The 26378-nt window shown below is 44.8% G+C and overlaps 1 protein-coding gene across 1 annotated transcript in view; it reads right to left on the reverse strand.

Moving 5' to 3' along the window:
* Positions 1-26378, reverse strand: part of PDZRN3 (PDZ domain containing ring finger 3) — a 255168-nt gene that overhangs the window by 211208 nt on the left and 17582 nt on the right. Inside the window, exon 3 of the mRNA XM_062201278.1 lies at positions 26127-26234. Coding sequence (XP_062057262.1) covers positions 26127-26234 — 108 coding nt within the window. The remainder of the gene's footprint in view (positions 1-26126; positions 26235-26378) is intronic.

The raw sequence follows: 26378 nt of genomic DNA on the forward strand, positions 1-26378 counted from the left end.
CAGAGCTAGGAGAGCAAATCTTTGCTGTTCCTGACGGCCTAAGGCATTTTGTTTTGACAGCCCAAATGGACTGGGCCAATCCCACTCTTTGTGGTCAGAGATAATAATAAACAATTCATCAACATAAGCCACCAGTCATTTAGCGTGTCAGATGCGCCAAGGCCGGCACAAACATTGTGTGCATTTTCACTGACTGATTCCAACAAGTGTCTTTTTCAAGTACTCCTGGGACCTCTGATTTTTTGGATGAATACATGGGGGTGAACAGGTGCTGAGAATGAGGCCAAATCTGTCAACGTCCAAGCCTACACTTTAACCAGTTTTTCTGAATGTGGAGCACTGAACGCTGACCCCATCCCACACAAAGAGGTCCCCTAGTTCTAGAGAAGTAAGAAGGCTGCCAGTTAGGATCTGACCTTAATGAGAGGGTTCAACTCGGGAGTTACTGCATAAACCATGGCACCTATGTTCTGGGAGTTCCCAGTGTTGTAAAAGCATCAACATAGCCCTAACCCTAAACAGGCAGGCTGTTTGCTCCGTAGGATCTATCCTGCTGGGTTTCGTGTGTGTGTGTATGGCTGTGTTTATAACATAATATTTGCACGGTGCTCCTGCAGACCTATACAGAAAGTTACACATTTCACACCAGACTGGGGGAACAATTCCCAGATGAACCCAACCACATAAGGATGTCCCCAGGCCACCAGCTGGCACCTCAACCCCTTGAGTCTTTAGATTCTGTGAAGTGCCCCTTTGGAAGTTCATCTGTCCAACTGGAAAACTGAAGGCTCATTTTAGAATCAAATCAACTTTGACTGTGGGAGAGCTTTGTCTAGGACCCTGCAAAGAGCTTAGGAATTCTTAACAGAGGGTTCGTGGGTGGGTCTGAAGAGTCTGGAGCATACAGAGTGCCACACAGGGAAGGCGAGACCTCTGAGAGGACTCGAATCTGATCCTTGTGAGGCTCTCTCTTCCAGACCACACAGTATCCCTGAGATGAGAGCATGCAGCCCCTGCCAGGCCTCACACAATGGCCCCATCTGAGACAGAGGAAAACATGAAGGCCCTGCCCTCGCTCTCCCAGCCTACAAGTCTGGAGCATTCTCCGAGGGTCCACATTAGCATTACACCTGACTTTTAGCACCAACTCAAAGTGGCCCTGTGATGTCACCAGGCCTGTTTTCCTACACAGTGGCATAGGACACAAGAAGGGGGCTAGATTGGACCCATCCAAGTAGCTTGGTTTCTCAAGTGACTCAGGGAGACAGGTGTTGTGGTACAGACATCCCATATCCAGGGCATCCCATATCCAAGTGTCTGTTTGAGTCCTGGCTGCTCGGCTTCCAGTCCAGCTCCTGGCTAATGTGCCTGGGAGGCAGTAGACAATGGTTCAAGTCCCTGGGCCCCTGTCACCCATGTGGGAGATCTGGACAGAGTTCCTGGTTTCTGGCTTTAGCCTGGTCCAGTCCTACATGTGTAGCCATTTGGGAAATGAACCAGCAGATGGACAATCTCCTTCTGTCTCTCTCGTGCTCTCTCTCCCTCTCCTCTACTTCTGTTACTTGCTGACAAAAAGGCCTGTCCTCGGCCTGCTTCACCTGTGAGGCAAACCTCTGACATCTAACCTAAGACCCAAGGTAGGTCTTTTATTTAATCTTGGCTTCAGATTCAGCCACGAAAAATGCTTACTGGCCTCTCCCTATACCTCATAAGACACCTGTGGCTGTGTCACTCTCTAGAAAGGACTATCTTCTTACTGCTGTGACTGTTCCAGAGCTGTGGTTTGGATCCTATCTTGTTTTATACAAATAAAATCTCCCTCAAACTCATTGTGAAATACAAGACAGCGGCCTTGTTGGCGTCTCCGTCAACACTTGAATGTCATGTGGCATACATGACCAGCCACAGGTCTCACTTCAGAAAAACATGCTCTTTGTGGGTGGAGGGATACATTTCGGGGTTTTCGGTTTATTCAAGTGTACATTTTCAAGGTTCAGACGTACTCCTCGGAACACAAAAGCAGACCTACACAGTAAGCAAATGCCCCTGGGATTCTCAGAGAAAGAATTGCCTGTGGGTTGCTTTCCCTGCCTGCTGAGTCCACAAAGGGAACGGATAGTTCGCTCAGGACGTTTTGCAATCTTCCCCACATTTTGAAGCAAGCACACTGAACACTCTCCGCGCCACATGGCCATATTTCCTTAAATGCTAGAATATCACAGCGTCACTGATCAACACCCAGCGAAGCTGAATAAATGTGGCCATGCATTTGGAAGACATACCTTCCGACAAGCACACTGAACACTCTCCGTGCCACATGGCCATATTTCCTTAAATGCTAGAATATCACAGCGTCACTGATCAACACCCAGCGAAGCTGAATAAATGTGGCCATGCATTTGGAAGACATACCTTCCGACAAGGAGCCTTGGAGTTGATGTGCTTGTGTCTGCGTGTAGGCATGAATGTGTACTCATCTAGTTACGTGTATTTCAACTGTTTCTACAAATTTATTTTTTCATTTATTTGAGAGTCAGAGAGAGAGAGAGAGAGAAAGAGAGAGAGAGAGAGAGAGCGAGCTCCCATCTGATGGTTCAGTCCTCAAAAGCCTGCAACGGCTGAAACTTTGGGCCAGGCCAAAGCTAAGAGCTAGCAACTCAACCCAGTGTTCCCACATGCATGGCAGGAACTCAGTTATTCCCAGAGTGTGCATTAGCAGGATGGAGCCCAGACTGAGATCCAGGCACGCCAGAATATGACGTGCACATTCCTAGTAGCATCTAAACCACTAGGCCAATCACCTGTCCCATTATTAGATTCTTTTTTTTTTTCTTGAACGTAAAGAGTGTGTGCTTATTGTGGAAAATAATATTGTGACATGAGTTGTATAGTACACATTCCACTTCTTGGAGTCTAAGTCAGAACTACAGGAAAAACGTCCAGAGATATTTTTATAGTACTGTCTGCGGGTCCAAAAAATGTAGACTACTTCAAGGATATATCAGTATGTGTGTTGCTGGGTAAGCTGGGGTCACGTCTGTGTGATGAAATATGTGCATTTATTAAAACTAATAAACATCCCTGGAGGTATGAGCATGACACAGCATTAAACGGAGTGCGTCAGAACTTGAGGACAGTGGCTCTGCGTGTAGTAAAGACCGTGACTGGGACTGGTTCTGTGGCATGGCTGCTAAAATTGCCGCCTTCAGTACCAGCATTCCATGTGGGTGCCGGTTCGAGTCCTGGCTGCTCCACTTCCCATTCAGCTCTCTGCTATGGCCTGGGAAAGCAGTAGAAGATGGTCCAAGTCCTTAGGCCCTTGTACCAGTGCGGGAGACCCGGAAGAAGCTCCTGGCTCCTGGCTTCAGATAGACACAGCTCTGGCCGTTGCAATCAACTGGGGAGTAAACCATCGGATGGAAGACCCCTCCCTCTGCCTCTCCTCTCTGTGTAACTCTGACTTTCAAATAAATAAATAAACCTTGAAAAAAAAAAAGACCACGACCACAGGACGAAATGAGAAAACTGACAGCTCGTGTGCTTGCGTGCACTTCTATTTTGTATGGAGGTTACCGAGGGCCCTGTGCCCACCTGGACAGTGCTTGCCTCTGGGTCTGGGAAGAAAGAAAGGAGAAGGAAGTGATTTTCCAGTTTCTATTGTTTCAATGGAGATGGCAACTCTGTAAGACATGATAATCTGGGGGTGGTATATTGAAGGAAAGGTTACCAATGTATGTTTATATATATTTTAAAAAAAGGGCTCAGAATCTACCCCTTCTACACTCGAAGACAGGACACTGCTGGCAGCGTGATGCGTGTAAACCACATTATTCCCAGTACCTATATGAAGATAACTTTTTTACAAACAAAATGTATATTTCATATGTATATATTCAGCTGGTTACCTGTTCTAAAATGGTTGTTGCGTACATGTGCGCACACATGGCGCTTTGGAACACACCTGTTCACTTCAGGAGGCTGCAGCATCTTTCAGCTGCTGTGGGGTCTGCCTGGGTGAAAAGAGACATGAAGACAAGCAGCCAGGTATGGATCTGGATCTGGTCACCTTCGGTTACCAGTTGTGTTCACCCACCCAACTTATGAGATAGGGACCATCATCCTTATTTTTCTGAGCAGAAAACCAAGGTCCAGAGAAGTTAAGTTACTTGCCTGAAGCTATCCAGCTGATGGCACCAAATCCATGAAGCTGGCTCGCCCCTGTCCACTACACATCCCTGCTCAAAACTGTGATGGTGGGAGGGCTGTACGGAAGTAAGTTCTCCATACATAAGCACTCCTGTGCACCGTGCAATAACCATACTAGCTAGAAGAGATTCAGGCTAGCGGTAGAAATTCTCAGCACTACTTTGCAGACTGTTGCACACACGCCCACGTGGACAAAGTCACCTCGACACCTCAAACTAGCCCACCTGTGCTGCTGAACACTCTGCCCTTTCTACCTGTGTGTTGAGCCAGTGACACTCTGCAAGGGACAACTCGTCAGCCGGGGGCTTCTCCTCCCCATGAGCAACTCCAGCACCCAAAACACAAAATTTAGTAACAGGAAGTGAGAAAACCCCACCAGTAAAACGGGACTATGGGACAGGGTGGCCTCCAGGCTCTAACTCACCTGAGACCACAGCCCTTTACTGCAATGATGATCTCACTAATTTATGATGGAACAAGTGGTCCCACATTAAATGCGGTTGGTGAGAACCCCATGACCGGCTTATTAAACATACAAGCAATTCATCTCTAATCTCTAAAACCAGAGACATTCAGCAATATGCCTACCCCCACTCTCAGTCAAAAATGGCATTATGGGTCCCCTAGAATCTAAAAGACCTCAAGTTCTAGCTTTGTCTCCTAGGTGGTCTGAAACATTAAACCACCAGCAATTAGCTTGATGCTTTCACTTCTAAAGCCACGGCAGTTCCTTTTTCTCTGAAAATCCCAGAACATCTCCCTCTGTCTGCCTTGGTATATCAGAGGAGGAAAAAAAAAAGTAGAAAGCATAGGCCATGTATAGCTCAAGAGTTGTGCCTCAAGTTGTGCGTGGGATCCAAGAGCCTTGTTACAGAAGCGTCTTCTAGGATCCCTACCTAATTGCAGGTGCCACCAAGGGTCAGGTTAGGAAAGGAAAAAAGGAGGAATAGAACAACAACAAAACTTCCACCCAAGAAACAGGATAATAACAGACAAGCCCTTTTCATATTGGAACTGAACTTGAACCTTAAAAACGTGTTTTGCCCAAATAGGAAAATGGCTACATTTCCTGCATAAGTGATCAACTTTTCCTTCTTCATAGGGTGCTCCACTTACTGGTAAATGAGTATAAATATGCATATGTTGTGAATAGGAAAATAAATGAAAAACTGAGTTAGAAAAAAAAAGTATCACTAGTAAAACCAATTTCCTCTAGCATTATTCTGTAGATTACAGTGTGATTAGTAGGATGTCCTTAAACAACAGTATTCCATTGTCCCTTCTCTAAAGTAAATACAGAAACTACACTGCATTCTAATGTTAATATGTTCATTCTTAGTAGGTTATGAAGCTGAGCAGAATGCTAAATTAAATGCACTCAAAGTTAATGAAACAAGTGTACTTCAAAAAGTTTGTGGAAATGGGATTAAAAATGTTTTGAAGCAAAAATATTTTGAAACCCATGCATAATTTTTTCATTACACACTTTTTCCCATGAACGTTTCGAAGACCTCTCCTACATGCTAACAGAAGCAGCTCATTATCAGAGAGCTTTATAATTGAGAGATAGTTCACCCAAAAAAGTCCATTTGAATGAATTATGCCATCCTACACCCCAAAGGAAAGATAAATTGCAATGTTCTTATCTTCTTTTAGTCTTCCACCAAATTAAATTTCTTTTTTCAAAATATGCTATTTTAATGTGAGTCCAGATAGAAGAACATTTCAGCTTAAAGTTGATTTCTAGATACTCTGTTAACTCTAAACAAGCTACTTTCCTTTCTTGGCTGAAGTAGTTAAAGGAAAAATTAAGAGCATTGCTCTCATCACTCTTACCATTACAAAGGCCAGGAATGCACCTTTTAGAAGTTTCTGCTAGCAAACATTATGAGAATACATGCCAGGGGGTGTCTATTAGGAAGTGTGCTTTTGATCATTTCATTTATATTAAGATTTACATCCTGTTCGCCTCAGTATCGCTTCTACAAGGACATCTACCTACTTTCGAATTGTTTGCCTCTCCCACTATTTCAACAGAGAACAGGGTCTCAGGCATTGTGGCAGATAAATAATAGGACAAAGGTAAAACAAGACTGTTTCCTGGGATGGGCACTGAACACCATCTTGCTCACCCAATACCTCTGGGCTGTGGTCTGCTGGGAGGAAGCCCGGAAGACCTGTCCTAAGGCCTCTGCTTAAGACTTACGTTTGCATTCCCCTCCAGAGAGGCCTCTCAAAGTCCCATCATGGTTTATCACTCCACTGAGAATTTGGTTTAATGAAGCAACTGTGGCAAAGGAATTATTTCCTGAAACATTTCCATGGCCACAATGGTGGCTGAATTCTCACATAAGAAAATGGTACGCTCAAAATAGACACGGGTGAAGGCATCCTTCCCAGCGTGGTTGCTATTGATTTGATATTGCGAACGCTGGCTCTGACAAGAAGACAAGATTCAACTCAATGAGGAAAGGCAGGACAAAAGGGACCGATTCCAAAATGGTGGCGGAGTCCCCAGCTTCATAGGCAACCAGCACAATGGCGATAGGAAGTGAAGTGAGTTGACCAGAGATAAAACAATTTCCTATATTTTAGTGCCGTTCAGGACTGAGAAACACGTTTATTTCAAATATAAAGATCGGAATTCATAAATGCAGTAGTCTTTTTGTTTAAAGTTTAGATTTAAAATCCAATGTGGTCCACCACAAACTGAACTCCTGATTTTCTTAGGATGCCATTATATTTATCTTTTTTATTTTGAAAGCAAAAATAATTAGGGTTTCCTCATGATTTCTCTCTGGCAAACCTATTCACTCCCTTGCCTCCAAATAAAGGAGCTCCACTGGGAATTCTTCCTGGCGCAGGGAGAGAGCTCTATTTTAACCCGTTGCTATTCCCGTGCAAGCAGCTGCCAGATTTCACCTGTGTGTGCAGGAGGTGTTGTCAAAGTATCAAATGTCCCCAAGGCCGCATGACATTATCACCTGCCCCCAATGCTGCTAATGTTAGACTGCCTGTGGTTCTACCCTCTGCAGTTGATCGGGTGACTTGAGAATCTATCCCTGAGTCATGAACCAGATATTTACTAATTGGAGTCTCTGCTCCAGGCCTGGTGCTAGGAGTTAGGAATTCAGCAGGTACAGAGCTCAATGGCTGTGCCTCAGCTCTCAGGAGCAGCTGGTCAAGCAGAGCATTTCCTGAGTCCTTTCTGAACAAACTGTACAATAGGTTCCAAAGGATGCTACCTGTGCGTAGCCAGGGGACTTCCAAACCAAATCTGACGGCATCCTCACCAAATTCCAGGCTGGTTCCAAGCTGCTCGAGGAGAGAAGAAATTACCCTGCACAGCCAAGTTCCACATCTACAGACCATGCAGGCTTCCAGCTGCCTTTGTGGTTAAGTTCACTCTGACACAAGGGACCATAGGTTAATGCCACCCATCTGCTGGTAATGTGCAGAGCTCATGAACCTGGCCTGACAAGGAGAGGAGCTCACTTTGGCAAATACTGGGTTACTTTTATATTCCAGTTTTGAATCTGACTCCACTCTTTTGGCAGCAGGCTTGGACTTAGGGCAGACCCCGAAAAAGACATCAATTGGCGACACAGAAGACACGGCTCTGTCTTCCAAAGCAGGATGTGATCAAACTGGGGGTGGGGGGCAGGCGGTCGCTGCTCTGCAGGGAGCCACCAAATCTACTCAGTGGGTAGCAACCAGCATCAAAAGAAAGAGAATGAAGCAGAAGTATCCAGCTACATGCATGCAGTGAGGATAAATTTCTCCCCTGCAACCGGCCCCCGTTTTGACACATTTGCCACACCCACTCCCATCTGTGTGTGCTGGACTGGGTTGTGCATGAGACAATTTCTGGCTAAGGGTCAGCCAGACCCTTAAAGAGGTTTGCAAAAATGCTCTTTTGAAGAGTCATCTAGCCCGGGGAATTGTCTGAGCAGCACTTAAATCCACGTTTGGGTTGTGTCTATCAACAAACATCTACGCAGTAAACGCCTACAATTGGGATAGGTTGCCTTTCCAAAGACTTACACAAATAGACAATAAAACTTTGTTTACCAAGGAGGAATTCCCCAATTTCTGGGTGTCCAGCTTTGGACACTAATATTTACCTTTTTGCCTCGAAATTCTTGAACAGTGACGGAATTCTTCCTCTCTGTTAGTGGATTCTAATCTCTAAAGGCCCCTTCTGTTCCCAACCAAGCAAATCAAAGGAACTACATGGCAATCAGCTTAGCCTGGGGCAGCAGGAGGCAAGAGGGAGCCAGGGAGCACCTGCCATCATTTTTTTTTTTTGGGCGGGGTGTGCTCCTACGTGACATCAGTGCCGGTAGTTCTGGCTCTGCTGTTAAGATCCTTGATCGGCAGGATGAGCACGTTGTTCCACTGGCAAGCTCCAGACCACCTGGTTACATCGAGGGGACAGACTCAATGTGGGGCTTACTGTTCAAAACACCATTTTTTTTTTTTTTAAAGAAATGCACTTTAAGGGCAACATACAGAAAGTGAACTTATCTTAAGCATACAGTCAAGTGCCACATAAGGACATTTCAAAGACAGAGCACATATATGACAGTGGTTGTAATGGAGTAGAAAATTCCTATAGCACCACGCATTACATCCATGTTTGTAGTCCTGTGGTGTAAACAAACCTGCCTGGTTGCCGGCCATAGAAAAGTACAACACTTACACTTACGGACAGAATACAATACTGGATAATGATAACAGCACCTGTGTGATGGGACATGCTTTCGTCATGCTATAACCACAACTTTAGAGTGTACCCTTACTTATGAAAACAAATATTTACTGCAGAACGGTGAGGCGCGTGACGCAGGCAGCAGCTTCATCCAGCTTGTGTTTATGATGTTCCTTGGTTGTATCAAGAGGTCACACAGAGCGCATGTCCACACAGCATTGAAATCGGGTAACACTGCAGCTCTCAGGATGCATCCTTGTCATTAAGCATCTTGTGGCCGTAGATCTTGACGCATTTCCATAGTATGAACACACTTGCAAACCACTACCCCACAAAAGTACAGAGTGGGAGCAGTCCCTTAAAAGCCTTCTCACCTGGCTCCCAGTCACCATCCTGACTTCTCTTCCCACAGGAAGAAAGCAAGCCTCGGGCCGGCACTGTGGTGTAGCGAGTAAAGCCGCAGCCTGCAGTGCCGGCATCCCATATGGGCACTGGTTCAAGTACAGGCTGCTCCACTTCCCATCCAGCTCTCTGCTATGGCCTGGGAAAGCAGTAGAAGATGGCCCAGATCTTTGGGCCCCTGCACCTGCGTGGGAGACCCAGAAGAAGCTCCTGGCTCCTGGCTCCAGATCAGCGCAGCTCTGGCCATTGCAGCCAATTGGGGAGTGAACCAGCGGACGCAAGACCTCTCTCCTTCTCTCTCTGTGTAATTCTTTAAAATAAATAAATAAAAATAAATAAAAGGAAAGCAAGCCTCAAGGCGCAGTCTTCAGCAAGGAAAGTATCTAGTTTAACTCTGTGAACTCTCTGTTTTTATTGTATTTATTTTTACTGTTGGCTTCTATTTATAGCATGTGAAAATGGCTTTCCACTCAGTCATGACATACAGTTTCCTTTCAACATTAAGGAAAACAAAAGAATGTGGCTGTAAAAAAAATGTCAAGTATCCAGCAAAACAGGTGGTGCATTTAGAACAAAAGCTGAGCAGGTGGTACATGACTGACTAGAGTTTGAGAAACACTTGGCCGGGTGTTCGGATCAGTGTATCCCTCCCTGTGATGTTCCCCGATGACAGTGGGTTCTACCCCCTGCTCTGTGGTGCAGCACAAGGACTAATTCCCCGCCTCGCACGACCTTCACACAGTTTAACGGGCAGTCTTCCCTGCCACTGACCCCCTTGCTATTTTTATATCCTCTGGCTCAAGATGGCAAAAAAAACTGATTCAGAACAAAAGGAAGTACATCTGATATCTCTCTTTCAACCTCTACTATGTTTTAAAAGATCATTTAGAAAGGTGAACAATTACTGGAAAAGGCTGAAGACACCTCCTATGCCTTTAATATTTGAAACAACCAGCACTTGATATGGACCTAACTTGGAAACTCAAAGAGGCAAGTTATCATTTCAACAGAAACAGCAATTTCTTGGCCTCTTCTCTCTATATCCGTGCAATTCCTTGGATGTTCTGTGAAATGTAGTAGGTGAGATCTTGGGCATTCCACTGGTAAAATTTACCTAACGTAGCCAGTAAACTAAGCTGTGGATGGGCTTTATTTACCAGTAATTCAGTCTCATTGTCAGAACAAAGATTTCCTTGTCACCGATTCACGTGATACCACCCACCCAGCGGATTCTCCTTTCGTTGCTTACCAAGTATAAACCTAGTTTATAAAATACAGGCTGTAGGCAAAACAAGCTAAAATGCCGTCCAATTTGTCTGGGGTCTCCAGCGGGTAACTCCTACAAAATGAAGGCAAAAATCCCACAAGCTGCGAATGTGAAGCCTGCCAAGAGCTCTGCATTCAGGCACTCGTATTCCTTCACAGATTATGCACGAGGGGACTTCAGAATGCTCATGGGAAACGGCAGTAAAAGATAAGTTGACTTTGGTGCAAAACCTTTTTGGAACCCATGCACAGCTTTTTCACAATAGTCAATGCAATTTCCATGACTGTCTCCTACAGTCATTTTTTTCAAATGTACAGTCATACATACCAGCTCTTTATCTCTCAGCAACCTAAAAAGGCTTACTTGCCAATACACAATGACTTAAAGACTGTAGCTAATAAAGGTGTGCTTTAGAACTTGATGGAAACACAAATACCGAAGGAAAGGTAATGTTTCTTTGAAGGAGATTCCACCAAACTCAGGGTCCTGTATCTCTCCACTCTCAGACATCTCTCTGGGTACCAAGATGCTGAGTGATCATAAACTTCAACAACTTTGTTACTATATCGCTAGTCCTTTAAAAGAAAAGGTGGGGGGATTTTCCTAAGTTTCAAAGACTGACTGTTAATAACCTAGAAAATTAAGAGGTTGCTTCATTGAGAGTATTAAAAAGTTTTGAGATTTCCATAAGAATATGATGACTTTTTTTTTTTTACTTGATTGCTTCTCTTCTACATTTCTTGTATCATCAGCAATTCTAGTCCAAGTCCCCACACATGTTAATATTATGTCACCGAAGGTTCTTCCAAGCATAGTGATTCAGATAGTTCAAAGAATGAGACAAAGCATTAGAAGCCCAGTAACAATGCTGCAACAAAATCGAACTTAATCCTATTGTACTTGAACTTCTCCCATTCCACTTAAGCTAGAGTTTAGAACAAGTCATCAAAATATTATGTCTTCCATATTCAATTTCCATATCTCATCAGATTCCAGCACATAAGCCCCTGTATTCATGCCTGAATGATCAAACTGATTTAGTTTTTCCTCAAGATAATGTTTAGTATCAGTAAGGACTTTTAGTTTCATCTTTAGGCTTCATTGTATTTTTAAAATTTTTCTACACTGATGTATTGCACTAATATCAAGATATGAAATATTACTATAAAAAGAAATTAAGTGTAACTTTCCATCTTAAAGGAAGATTTTGTTAAAGAAAGACAAACTTCGCACGATTTTGAGAAAAATTCCAATACTCATGAGTCAATGTAAAAAGAGAAACCTTAAATCTGTCTTGGCACTTTAAAAATAGCTGATATTGAATGTACAATTGCTTGACTTTATTTTTAGAACACTTAAGTCAGCACATGTGCAATGAATTACTATGTTGTTCACACTAAGACGTAAATTAAGAATTACTCCTGATTGATCAATTATTGTGATTTATAGGGCCTTAGGAAGTGGCAGCTCTTACTCAATCCAGATTCAAAGGGTCACTAATTTCAAAAAGAAGTCTAAAACAAATTAAAATGGTCTATTCACGACTGCAATTTCAGGTTCATGAAACCATGGCACAGAGCCATCCGCAGAGCATGGGAGTGCAGGAAGGCCCCTGCAGCCGGGTCTCTAAAGCCCTAAAGGAAACGGCAGAGCTAACCACCTGGTGAGCGTTTATTCTGTGGCCAAATTTACAGTATTCCAACACATGCACTATTTTCTGTATTATGACAACCTTATAATATGTGTAACTCTGTCCGTATTTTACAGAAGAAAGCCAAGCTAAGTGATGATGGGAGCTTGCTCAAGGTCATGAAGCTAGCAGATGGTAGACCTGGAATTCAAAAAGCTGGTCTGATTCCAGAGACCAGAGCTCCCTAACCACCACCACGTACAGACTGACTGCCCTGGAAATTAGCCTAGTGTCACTTACCCTCCTCCACACGCAGGCCCAAGGACCACATATGAGCCATGTATGTGTTCTGACCCACCTTGCACTGTGGAATAACTCCGTGCACACCCAAATGAACGTGCTTGCTAATTGTTTCTTTCCTGTTGGTATCCTAAGGACTCACACCACAGGAAGACTTTTCAACTGGCCACAACCAGAAAGGGGGTCTGTATAAGTCATACCTCTCCCACCTTTCAAAACCAACACAACTCTTTGTTGGATGTGGTTTGTATGCATCTGGTTACTGAACTTGCAAACCATTTCGTGTGGAAACACATTTCCTAGCAAAGATCCTTCTATGAAAGGAACAAAAAACTGTCTTTGATGAGTGACTTTCATGATTATCCATCCATTTTACCCCATCTCAGTGTCTCTCCAGATACAAAACTAAACACATGTGGCTCCTTTTTAAGAGACTGGAATTTTTCTTTCGGGGATGGGGGCTTGGCTGGGAAATCAAACACTTGCAGGCTGCAAGTTCTCCAGAGCCCCAAGAGCTGTCATATGGCCCGGGGGCCTCATCGGAAGAAAGACGCGATGGAAATGGAAAGGAAGAGACTCCAAAGGACCAGAAAGGCAGCAGGGAGCGCCACCCTCGCAACCAAAGGGCTGGGACCCAGACCCTGTGCCGTCCAAGTGCCTATCAAAACAGACCAGGGCAGGGCGAAAGCTGGAGGGCTCCAGGGAGCGGCGTGGCGGACAAAGGCCACACAGCTGCCGGCCGCTCTAAGGCTCAGGGGACTCATTAAGCCTCATTAGACGAAATCGAGCCGCTGGCTGCTACCCACCCGGGCACTCCACGTTCCCAGGGAAAGTGGCATCTCTGCACATCAGTGTCTCCATGCCTGCAGCTGCTCCTCTGCCCCTGAGGCTTCCTATTTGCAATTCTCACTGACAACACCTGATCAGCTTCCAGCATGCCATTCTATTGCCTGCATTGAAGGGTGCCCCGAGCCGTCTCCCAGAAACCTAAAGGGTGTACACATGGCCCAGTTTGCCATTTTAGTTGGACCACCCCGAACTCACCTTCCAAACTTGATTTTTTTAAAAACAGCATCTTGCTCTTTTTGTCTTAAATTTATAGCAATGAAAATTAATTTCTTAAAAAAAGATGAGTAATTATTCTCAAAACCCCCATACTTAAAGGTGTCCAGATATCACATGAAAAGATGACATAATGAAAAATGCATTTTATCTGCATTGTTGTTAATGGTTTCTTATGTTTTGCTATCTCAGGAAATTAGGCAAGGTTTGGTTTTTGCCCTTATCTTCACTCAAAAAATTTAGAAGGGGCATCAGTCGCTTCTGATTTATGGTTTGCGGATGATCTAATTAAATTTTATTATTATTATTATTATTATTAAAGGATGACTATGAGGGAGAGATAAAAATTCTGTGGAGGCGCAGTGGTTAAAATGTCACTTGGGACACCAGCATCCCACACTGGAGTGGCTGGGTTCAAGTCCTGGCTCCCCTTCCAATCCCAGCTGCCTGCTAATGTGCACTCGGGGAGGTAGCAGCTGAAGGTTCCAACAGTTAAGTCCCTACCACCCACACAGGAGACCCAGATTAAGTTCTGGGTTCCTGGCTTTGGCCAGGTCTAACCCTGACTGTTACAGTCCTGTAGAGAATGAACTAGCAAACAGAAGGTCTGTCATTCTAATGAATAATAAATGGACGACAATGACAACAGCAACTTCAGTGCAAGCAGAAGCACTCTAAAAGTTCAGTGTTCACGTTAGGTGAATGCTGGTTAACACGGGCAGAGACTGGCAGAGATGCCCTGCTGAGGGAAGGCGGCCAGAGGGCAGAGTTGCAGGGCCACAGACACTGCTACATGCCCACGTCTGCGGCCCTTGCTACGCACGAGCTTTTAGAGATGAGGCCTGATTTTTAAAAGGAAATATCCAAACAGCAGGCAGCTTCGTAGTATCTAAAAATTCAAAGGGAATTTCTAACTCACCAAGATTCTCATCTTAAGTATTTTGGGGATTAAGAAAAATCACTCACCTTGGATAAGTCCTGTGTTGCAGAAATGTAACTTCAAATATTCACAGTCCAACATCATCCCAGCATGGAAATTAACAGTAACTATAAAATGTTCACTAGCTCAGGTTTTTTTCTTATGCACAGATTAACATATATATAATAGATATGCCTTATAAGCAACTTGTATCATGCTATATGTGCTATCTTATTTTTTAGATTTTATTTATTTGAAAGGCAGAATGACAGAGAGGGAAACACACAAGTATGCGTGCGTGCACGTGCACACACACACACAGCTCTTCCATTTGCTGGTTTATTCCCCAAGTGCCTGCAACAGCCAAGGCTGGGCCAGGGTAAAGACAGGACCCAGGAATTCCATTCGAGTTTCCCACTTATGCGGCCGGGGGCCCAAGTACTTGGGCCATCATCTGTTGCCTTCCCGAGGCATTAACAGGGAGCTGCATTAGAACCAGAGCAGCTGGGACTCAAACCGGTGCTCTGATGTCATATTCGCAAGCGGGGGTTAACCTGCTGTGCTATAATGCAGGCCCCATGTTCTATTCTTTATCTGTTTGTATATCTGTCTGAGTGGCGTGGAAGGGTGGATGTTACAAATATGCTCACTGAGATTCTAGTTTTGATAGCAAAATAAGAATTAAGTTAGTAATCTTCAGTGCCATCTAAAATAATCATAATAAATATAATAAAGTCTAAACTTCAGTACAACAAGCTATGCACCATCATTAGAAAGAAATCAATACCAAATGCTGGTTATTCAAAGGGTACCTGTGGAGTCACAAAGGAATGTTTGGTTTTAATTGGTCACATTGTTAATTCTGGAAAGGCTCTCTGAAAGAGTTTAGCTTTCTTAATCCTGTAGCACAGGATTAATAATAATCCTGAAGCAGCAAAACATGTTCTGCTGGAACAGATAACACGAAAAAGACAGTTCTCAGAAATATGCTGCTCACCACTTTATTTAGCTTCAGTATAATGCTCTCACGTCTTGAATTTGAATTTGAAGTAATGGTTTTCCCCATTTGTTTTTTGCTGCAAAGACCTTTAATCCACATTTCTTCCTAGATCTACCCAGATAGCAAGGCAGGTAGGGAAGACAGGAGTAAGCACTTTCCCCACCGTAGAGATGAGGAAACAGACACCCGATATTCAGGATGCTAAGACCACAGAGTGAGTGGCAGGGTATGGACTTAAACCCGGGTCTCTGGATTTGAATCTCAGGGCTCATTCTACCCCATCATGTCCCTTCTAAAGCTATCGGCTGCATTTTAGGACACAAAACAACCCGATGGGGCCTTCTACTGCTCATGGAAGAGAAGGGACATGATGCTATAAAGGGTTAAAAAAAAAAAAAAGCAAGGTTTAAGTAGTATTGGGAGTGTTTTTAGTAAACTGAGTAAGAAAAAAAGAAAGCTTTAGTCCAGAGAGGTGAAAAATTAATACAACTTTTAGGTTTAAAATTTGCTTCAGGGACAAGGATGTGGCACAGCAGTTATGTTGCCACTGGGGATGCCCACAGCCCAAACTGGAGCACTTTGTGTAAGTCCTGCTACTCCACTTCCAACCTGGATTTTCTGTTGAAGTTCACCCTCGGGGGCAGCAGGTGATGGCTTGAGTACTTGGGTCCCCGTCACCCACATGGAAGACCAGACTGACTTCCAAGCTCTTGGCTTCTACCTGGTCCAGCCCTGACTACTGTGGGCTTTTGAGGAGTGAATCTACCTTGTTCTTTCTCTGTCTCTCTGTTTCACATGCACTGAAAATAAATTTTTAAAAATGCCTTTAAAAATTCATTTCAACTGGGAATTAGGCTACAACTTGTTTCTAGATGAAATTACAAGTGAATTGGTAGTTAAACATATGCTTTCATTTAATTATTCATATGGCTTCTTGTTTTAAGGACTTAGCAGGAATAAAAGCTTATATATTAATGTGCATACTTAAGTTTTGATACAGCTTGAGGTATAGGTGTTGGGGAGATATCTGAGTAAATTATTCATGTGGGAGAGAATGTGTATGTGTGTGTATGTGTGAATTATCTATCATGTCCATCAAGCACAACTGATTCAGCACCTTATGGTGGATATGTGAATAAACAATATTCAATTAAAGCCCAGATACAAGGAAATTGACTGGTTAAGGTCTTGACAGCCATACTGGATCACAGCATCCCCAAATTAAACAATACCAAATGTATGACCCTGCACTTATGTGTGACCATGGACTGATGAGTCATCTATCCATTGAGATGTCTTATTTAAAGGGAACAAGTGGGTTGTATGAGGATCATTGCCATAATATAAAATTAGATGTCAGGTATAGAAACCCCCAAGTTTTATGAGAAGGGGAGGATACCTCCTAGGGGATCACCCTTCTGCTCAGTGTGCACACAGCAAACATCACTGGTCATCATTACGCTCATCCCCACTCAACCCAGGCCTGGCCTCAGCATCCTTCCGCAGCACAATCTGGGGTGATGTCACTGCCAAGTGAAACTGGGGTTGCCATGGAGGATGAAGACCTCGTCTCTGCCTCTGGAAATGGGAGAGCTGGAGTCCATTACTAGTAATGGGTCTCTAAAGTCTGCTTATTTGCAGCTAACAAAGAAATCTTCTCAACACAGAATCACACCACATCTCTTTCATTATAACACAAGAGTTGAGTAATCAAGGCAACAGTTAGAGGTTTCAAAGTAACACAAATAAGTGGACAGCTGACACTGAGTTCTTCACACTCCTGAGCTGAATGCGGTCAGTGGGATCAGCCACCGCACAGAGGAGCAGAACAACCCCGTGTGTTTATTTTTAATGGAACTGAAAAATGAAGTGTGTGTGTCTGTGCCTGTTCAGGAAGAAGTTTCCTGCATATCGTTATACAAGACAAACTGACCTTTTCTCACTCTTATAATGAAAAGAAAAAAATATATAATTTCAAAATTACTTGGTGGCCTATTTTTTTCCTCAAAATCAGACCAAAACTTATGAAAACATTTCAAAGATTTTTCATTAGTAATTTCTAATCATTGAGAACATGTAAACGAAGATCAGAGGCTCAATTGAAAGGAAAGAAGGACATTGATGACTGTTTCAAAAGGGACTCTACTAGGAGTTGTAAATCATTAAAGAGGAGTGAGAAGCTTCGGCAGATGGACTTGGGCTGAGACTGTAGGTACTGACAGAGGCATCATTTGCAAGATAAATAGATGGATGGACAGAAACAGGGTAGTGTATGTTGTTAATTGGTGTGCATGTGTATTTATATTGGGACATGTTTGTATTTTCTGGCTCTGTCTGCTGAGGGTACCTAGAAGAGTACAACTCAATCCCAATGAGTGCTCTGGCATCCATACTTTGATTTCTAAACACCCCATGCACCACTAAATAGAGCTATAGCTCCTTGAAAACACGGCTGATTTGAAAACCGGAACAAGGAAAGCAGAAGATGAACCTGGGACGTTTTGTTATGCCAGAGAGTAGGGAGTTGCTCAGAGAATGATGGCAACACATCAAAAGACTTGACAGGGCTTGAAAGCTTGAAAGAGCTCTGTATGGCCCAAACTGGGCCAATGTGAATTACCAAATTATAAAAATCTCTGAGTCCATATTGATACAACTAGTAAGCGAGAAGGCATGCAGAAAAGAAGACTTTCCTACGGAGGAAAGTCAATTAAAAATGTATAATGAACAGAGATTTTTTAATAGATGACCATTGGTTAACCATCACAATAATAATAGATTTAATTGAAAACCATCAATGATCATTTGAGGAGTGGCAGGACATGTACACAACTGTCCAGTATCTCCCTGCAAGATAATTGCTAGTTATTAAGAAGACAATTTCAAGTGTATTGTGGAGAAACAGATATGGCTTTCACCAAGGGGTTGAAGCTAACATCACCAACCTGTGTTGGACATACCAGTTCTGAACTTACACACCCAGAAGGACACCCTTATCACCTCCGCCCAAGAGCAAGTGAGCTGGATGCATCCATGAGGAAGCCTCAAGCAAGTGCTCGCCAGGATACATGTTCTCTGTTTTTGACAGGCAGAGTGGACAGTGAGAGAGAGACAGAGAGAAAGGTCTTCCTTTGCCATTGGTTCACCCTCCAATGGCCGCCGCGGCTGGCGCACTGCGGCCAGCGCACCGCGCTGATCCGAAGGCAGGAGCCAGGTGCTTCTCCTGGTCTCCCATGGGGTGCAGGGCCCAAGGACTGACTCTGTTCTTTAAGAGCAGAAGTGGCATGGAAGATAAACTCAGGAACTGTTCTAAAGTAAAGGAAACTCAAGACATATGAAAACGGAATAAAGCCCAATTTTCTTTTGTTATAAAAGACATCACAGGAATGACTGGTAAAATCTGAAAGAATCCTGCAGATTGGACCACAGCATGATCCCAATGTTAACTTTCTGATTTAGATAACTGTACTCTATCAAGGTAAGATAATAGCCTATGCCTCAAAAAATACATCCTGATGTATGTAGAGATAAAGAGGAGGGCAAAAAAATGGATATAGAAAATGGAGTAGATGTTAATAATCTGGATAAAGAGCACAGAGACAGTCATGTCTGTAAGTCTGAAATTATGTCAAAATTAAAAGTTAAAAAGAAAAAGGTGAATATTGTATTCCTTTAAAAAATCATAACACTCTATGAGATTAATTCACAGGCTGTTCTGTGGTCTCACAATGTGATGTTATCTCTCCCCCCAATCAGAACAAGCACAGAATCTCACTTTTCTCTACTGAGTAGCCTGGCTCTCAGGTGAGGGATGGCACTCCTAATCCTCTCTAGTCAACCTATAACCCAACCTGTTAGCAATGATGGACCAACTAAACCAAGAGCAAACAGAAAGAGGGAAGGCCTGGTTCACACAGAAGCCTCCGAGCGTCCGCGGCTTCCATGACCATATCCCTTAGTCTTCAATAGGAACACTTGTGAGATGAAGGCCTATTTACAGAAGGTTGCACCAAAGGATGCTTCCTGCGGACAGAGAGAGGGCTTAAGCCTTACTTTCACTGCACCCAGCGAACCAAGTTTCAGGTCTCAGAGCAGAACAGCATTTAACCCACACAATGATTGTGGGGATTCCTTTACTACCAGAGGTGACCCTAGTACAACACAACACACTCCAACCTACCCGGATTAAAACAAGCAAAACACATATTTGTGGCCTCTCTAAGTCTTTAGGAATTCCGGTGGAGCTCTATCACTTGGGCTCCTAACCTACATGAGAACCATGCTAAACAAAAGTTGATTAAGAGAGAAAGAATAGGTAGCATCAGCCTGAGAGTGAATTTGCTGGCCTCTTAGTAGGCCTTGATTTCCTTGTGCTTTTCTTTGAGTGAGCCTTTTGTCAAATGACACATTCATAGAAGCAGCCGGTGCTGTCTAGGTTGCTCAACTGAGGTGCCTGGACATTCATGGAGATGGGAAGATCCCAGAGGGCACCTGCTAGAGGGATTTTTGGGGATAATATTGGGCATCCAGGATTTTTTTTCAATATTTGCTGTCTCCAAAGTAACTTAACAGTGGACTTGGATAGGATTTCAGGGATCTAGAATGGTCGCTAGAGCCCTCAGAGAAAGTTGCTATATTTGTGAAGAAATCTGCTGAAGTTTATTAACCCACCTATCTGTGGGCACTGGGAAGATTCTTCCAAAGGTTGAAAATTGTCCAAAAGAACAAAACAGTGTTTGTTCAAGAAATCTAGTAGTGTCGGGGTGGGCACTGTGGCATAGCAGGTAAAGCCACCACCTGCAGTGCTGGCATCCCATATGGTCACCGGTTTGAGTCTCAGCTGTTCCACTTCTAATCCAGCTCTCTGATATGGCCTGGGAAAGCAGTAGAGGATGGCCCCAGTGCTTGGGCCTCTGCTCCCACATGGGAGACCCAGAAGAAGCTCCAAGATCCCGGCTTCTGATCGGCATAGCTCAGGCCATTGCGGCCATTTGGGGAGTCAACCAACGGATGGAGACCTACTGTGAAGGGGTAATAACAGGTACTTGGGAGAAGTTAAATTTAGGTTTCCAAAGAGGCATTGAGTATATTCAATCAAAGGTGGGGTCAGAAGTTATAGGAAGTGCCTGGGGCAGCTCACAGGAAAGGAGGTACAGGGGAGACATAAAAACGCCAGCAGCAAACACTGAGCACGTGGGAACCTCCCAGATCTCAGCAGCAGACGCGGGGTAGGATGGGTTTGATAAGTCTGTCCCTCCAGATCCAAGGCAGATGGGAACACTGGAACCCAGTGGAGAGCTTGGGCTCCTGCAGGCATGTGGCTGGTGGGGGCAGGAGGCACTTAGTCTAAGAGGGCTCCAGGATGGCTTCCTTATCAGGCTGGGAGCACTCGGGCAGGGAACCCAGTTGATGGCTGTCACTTAGGCAGGTAGACAGGAATGTCGATGACTCTGTCCCTAAGCAAGTCAAGGCTCATCTTGAGGGTTTCCTTGGTGCCTCCGTCACTCCCCCGAGGGAAGTTCAGAACTCTTGGTGGCATCTTTCACTGTCACAAAGATCGAGGCATGCACCAGAGACGATCTTAGTGCTGAGATGCAGAGTCCCAAGTAATAAAGAATGACACCTCTTCCAGCACAGCCTTCTCACATCTCACCAGACATTCATGCAGGTAAAATAACAAAACCATAGCTACCATATCTACGAGAGTGTAGATAACTCTGTTTTAGAGGTGGCAGATTCATAGGAATTCTTATTATTGGTTTTGATTAACAGGTACTACTTTCACATTTTTGCGGGGCACAGTGCAGTACTTCAATGCTTCTTTTTTTTGTCCCTAGTGCCTTAATTTCTTCCCTCTGATTTTTAGGGAAAAACGGAGTTACAGGTAAAACTGCTGCTGCAGGAGGTTGGTGGCACACATTTTAACCAATGTTGAGTTGTCTGAATGTCAGTGGACTTGGAAGCGAATTCCTGGCCTGGGTTTCACATGGAACATTTGGGCTTCAGAACGTCATCCCCAGTTCCAGTCAACTGCTTTGTGGTGGCTGAACGTTTTAGAACTGCTGGTCTAGGGTGACGTTTATGCTTTCCAGCGTTGCTCCAATTCCATTTGGAAGCGTTTTGTCCAAGCTTGCAGGAACCAGAACTGCTTTTCCTTTGTTCTCAAATTTTATCTACACAAGATGTCTCAAGGCTCAGAGAGTCAGCCATCTTCGGCCGTCTCACTCTCAGGGCAGCTTTGGCAGAGACAGTCGCTCCGTAACGGCTGGAGTATGGAACACAGTTTGTAGCCCCGGCTGCTCCTTTTGTATAGTAGTACGTGGCGATCTTGCCAGTTCTGGTAAACAACATCCCAAGTGTTCCCCACAGCTTTCTAGAGGTTCCACATTACTTGGAGAGGGCTACTTTGTGCAAGTCCAGAATTCCAAAAGGAGGAGAGAGATCAGGATATGGGACTGCTTCCTCTGGTTCCCCTGATTCTTCAAGGTTTTCTATTGTTTATGACTTTAAGTTCAAGCCCACGTTTAAAAATAGCTGTGTAAAGTATCCTTTGCTTTCCCATTTCATGATAAATCACTCTCACCTGTTAAGCTTTCTTCCACAGTGCTGTTCCCACATTCCAAATTCCAATGTGGAACAGATGAAGTTTCGCTATTATTGCTTTCTGGAGTTGAGTGTGAATTAATACGAAGTTCATTTCTATCCTTACAAAGTCTCCTGATGGCATTGGCAACCCAGGGTAAGAACCAACTTGTTGATTAACTGAAGTGCTATCATGAGTGGTTCAGAGCGAGGAGCCTTATAGGATGAGTGGTCCTATATTAGTCAGCTTTGTTACTACAATAAAATACCCACGACATGGGACTTCCTAAAGAGAAAAGGCCTATTGGCTCACGCTGTTGGAGTCAAGTCCACGGGTGTGTCCTCTTAAGAGGGTGGCAGGGGGCAATGGCAGAGCATGGGGAGGAAGAATGGCATGGTGAACCAGGAAGCAGATGTAGCAGCTGGGCCCAATCCAGTTTGCCAAAATCACCCTGGCCTAAAGACCTCCCACCAAGCCCCGCCCCCCGCATTAAGTTCCCACCCTCCTGGTACTGAAGTCCTACATGACGGCAAGAGGCCAAATCACTCAAACCACAGCAGTGACAGCAGCCTGAGTTTCCACCCAAAGCCTTGCATTCACTCTTCTCCATGGAACTTCCTTCACCAAGAGGATAGCTGTTGTGCATTCCAGAACTTCCCGCATCAGTTGCCCCGCTGGAATTTCTAAACGGGTCTTGTTCATTTTGCCACCTTCCGCACTGTCCCTTGCAGGCGGGAGGTTTTATTTTCAGGGACAGGTGGTGCCAAGCCAAATTCCAGTGAGAGAGGTTTCAGGAGAGTTGTGTCACGGGTGCCACGGGTCTCACCCTTGCTTCTCTGCCATTTTATTGTGGCTGCTCCTCTGGTTCTTTAAAACTCCCACGGAGCCAAAGCCCACGAGCCCTCCCCGTCTTGTCTCCCATGACGCAGGTACTAGGGGACTCCAATCCGCTCCAGCACCACCCCTTGGTCTGGGGCTTCCCCACGGGCAGGGTTGCCTGGCAACTGCCATTGGGCTGGGCACCTGGTTCCAGGAGGCCCCCACAAGTGCTGGGGGCCATGCTTGCCCAGGCTGGGAGCATCCGGGTGGGGAGGTGGGGAGGAGAGGAGGATCGCTGAGCCATCTGCCTCCAGGGGAGGCCCCCCAGGTGTCGCTCCTGCCTCTGACATCACAAAGTGGGTTTACGTAATTTAATTACACACAGAGGGTACTCTCATGGTCACCGCAGACAACAGGCAAGACAAGCTGAGAACCCACGGCTGGATGAGTGGATATACAAAATGTGCGCACGCAGACAACAGAATAGCACTCAGCCTTAAAAAACGGAAGTACCGGTAACATGTTACGATGTGCATGAACCTCTAGGGCATTTTTCATTAGCCCGCTTGTAAGTCAAACTCGGGAGCCAGGAAGAAAAAACGGTTTGCCAGGAGTGGGGGTGGGGAGGCCGTCAGCATTCCACGGGCGTAGAGTATCAGTTGGGGAACGTGATGAAGGCCCGGAGAACGGTGACGAGGATGGCTGCACACCACTGACGATGACCTAATGCCCCTGGCACTAGAGAATGGCGACAAAACGGTCAGTTTTATGCTATGTATGTGTACCCCTTGTATGTTTCGCCATACACATCCATGCACTCCACACGTGCCCAGGGGGACAACTCCTGTATACATCAAAGGAGGGCTGGACCTTCGTGCGTCGGAACCGAACCCCGACTGCTCACCACTGTGGAAAACGGCCACGCGGAGGTCGATGCCACTCACAGTGCCTCAGTCCCCAGCCCCAACGTCCCGTACCCGGCAGATTCTCAGTGCGCATGTCACAAAAGTCTCACCGCGGCACCTGACGGCGCCTACGCGGTGGCTTCTGACGTCACTGAGCCTGACCCTTTTGCAAGAACTGAAGTTCTGGGGGTGCAGATCTGGTAGTAGTTTGCTTGCTCCCCTAAATAAGGGAGCCCTTTGGCGGGAGGCCAGAAAGCCTCTAGCTCTCAGTAGTGCTAGAACACGCACGCACACACGTAAAAGAATCAAATTCATGCCACCCGGTAATAAACTCAGACACAGAGCACATCTCTTCAGTCATGGGAATCTCTGTATCACGTCAAAAGAGATTAGACTATGACAGCCGAGGGCACAGGGTATCCATCCCAATTACCCCTGTGTCCTTTCTCCACTGAGACCCTTCTTCTTTGCATCTCAACACTGGGGCATGATTAATATTTTACATACTGTCCAAAAGGGGAATGTGACTTACCAGAAACCAGACTGAACATTTCAAACACAGATCATCCTTTGCCAAGAGAAAATCCTGCCCAGCTGTAGATTTCTCATTTGCAAAACATAAGCGCAATGAAATTCCATTACTTAGAGAAACTGGCTGTTCCACCAAACCCTTGGCAACAGAGGCTGTACTTATCTTTTTGAACAATAGTCTCAGAAAATGTATTCATTCTCAAAAAAAAAAAAAAAAGATAAATGCATCTGGGCCCTATTGAAAGCGCTCTCACTCATGATAATTCTTGCTAGGGGAAAAAACACTCCCCTGACCTGGGAAGTAGAAAGACTGACCCTACAGCACACAGCAGAAAGAGCTCCAAGTTCAAGAACTCTTCAAAGAGTCCAAGGCAATGTAATGATATTAATAATGTCCTTAAAACCAAAGCAAGCATCCTTTTAATATGCAGCTTCCCGCACTGCATCCCCTCATCCCCCGCCCCCATCAGAGGAGAGATCCTTACACCCTGACTCTTAGAATTCATTTTCCCAGGAGATTTTAACTGTGCTTTTTCTTTTTCTTTTTTTTTTTTTTTTTTTCCCTGAGGACATAAATTATCCTGACGCACACGGCACTGCACGTTACGGAATTCATCCAGATGGGCTTGGAAAAGCCAGTCTGTTCTCTGCCTTCCTGAAACTCCGTTCCCCCAGGAGAAGTATGGGCCACATTCCACAAGGGGTGCGAGCTTCGCCTGGGGCTCAGTGCACCGTCGCGGCTCTCGTTCAATCCAGAGTTTTGAAGCGGCCCATGAGAACACTGGTGCTATGCAAATGCGTGTGGAACAGCAAACCCCATGGGGACAGTGCTGTTTTTCTCTTTTCCTACTGAGTGCACTCCACCACGGCCATGGTGAGATTCTTGTGGGATCAAGCAAATCATCCTGGATTTCCATATTTACCTTTTCCTGAACAGGAAAGGCAACCAATGGAAGCCCATGGATGTTCCCATCAAAAAGTAATCAAAATGGTCAGAAACACCTGCATAAAAATAGTCATTCATATCAAACTGTGTGATAAGAGCCCATACTAGGTTACAGCAAATAACTCTGTCCCACTCAGCAACTTGGAACAGCCTAGACCATGGCACAATCCTATTCCAGGGTATTCTATGATGATGGGGCCAAGCAATCTACTTCTCCCCATCCCCAGGGATATTTATAAACCTGGTATATAAAAGTTTGAAATATGAGTAAACAATGGAAAACGAAGGAGTCAATGACAACAGGAGTGAATTCTAATATCAACCTTCGCCCGCACATCCCTGGACAACCAAGGTATATAACTGACACCAGGTAGAGAAGACAGGCAGAAGAGAGCTCCATGCATTTGTAGAAATAATTGTGTGCCATGAGCCCTCAAGACAGGGGAATGCCGCCGAAGCTGACACCATGTACCCTGGTAACCAACCAACGTGAAGCGTCACAATTTGTACAACAGGGATTGCTCATCTGGTTCTAACTAACACACAACCCTCCGATGGTTTTTGCACAAAGCTATAACTGAAGCATACAAAACAGATGCAAGTCCGCATGAAAGGAGCCAAATTGTGAACATGCCACTCATAATCCAGCTTCTCTATATTTAACAAAAACTTAACACCAAGGCAGTCAACACTCTGTCTGGTCCCACACAATGGGCGAAAGCGAGCCTCCTGCCCAACCATCTACCCCTTCAGGCCTCCCTCCGCCAACACACGTCCTGCTTTGAGCTTGACCAAGACAGGATGGCATTCTGCCTATTAAAAGACATGGGCCGGTGTTCACATACCTCAATAATCCTGTCGTGAATTTGCAGGCCTCCTTCTTTGGCTGCAGGCCCACTGTCAACTATTTTGGACACAAAGATTCCTTCACTGGATGATCCATCTTGGGTGTCCTTTGGGTTAAAAAAACACATACATGACCGCTAGGCACTAAGTCGGGCATAAGAACAAAGCTTATACTCTTGAAACAGTCATTCCCTCTTGCTCTGTCAGAAGTGGCAAGAGGGTAATTGTTTCTCCTAATTTGGTTTAAACTA

This window comes from Lepus europaeus, chromosome 9 (assembly GCF_033115175.1).
Source record: "Lepus europaeus isolate LE1 chromosome 9, mLepTim1.pri, whole genome shotgun sequence".
Taxonomy (NCBI): Eukaryota; Metazoa; Chordata; class Mammalia; order Lagomorpha; family Leporidae; genus Lepus; species Lepus europaeus.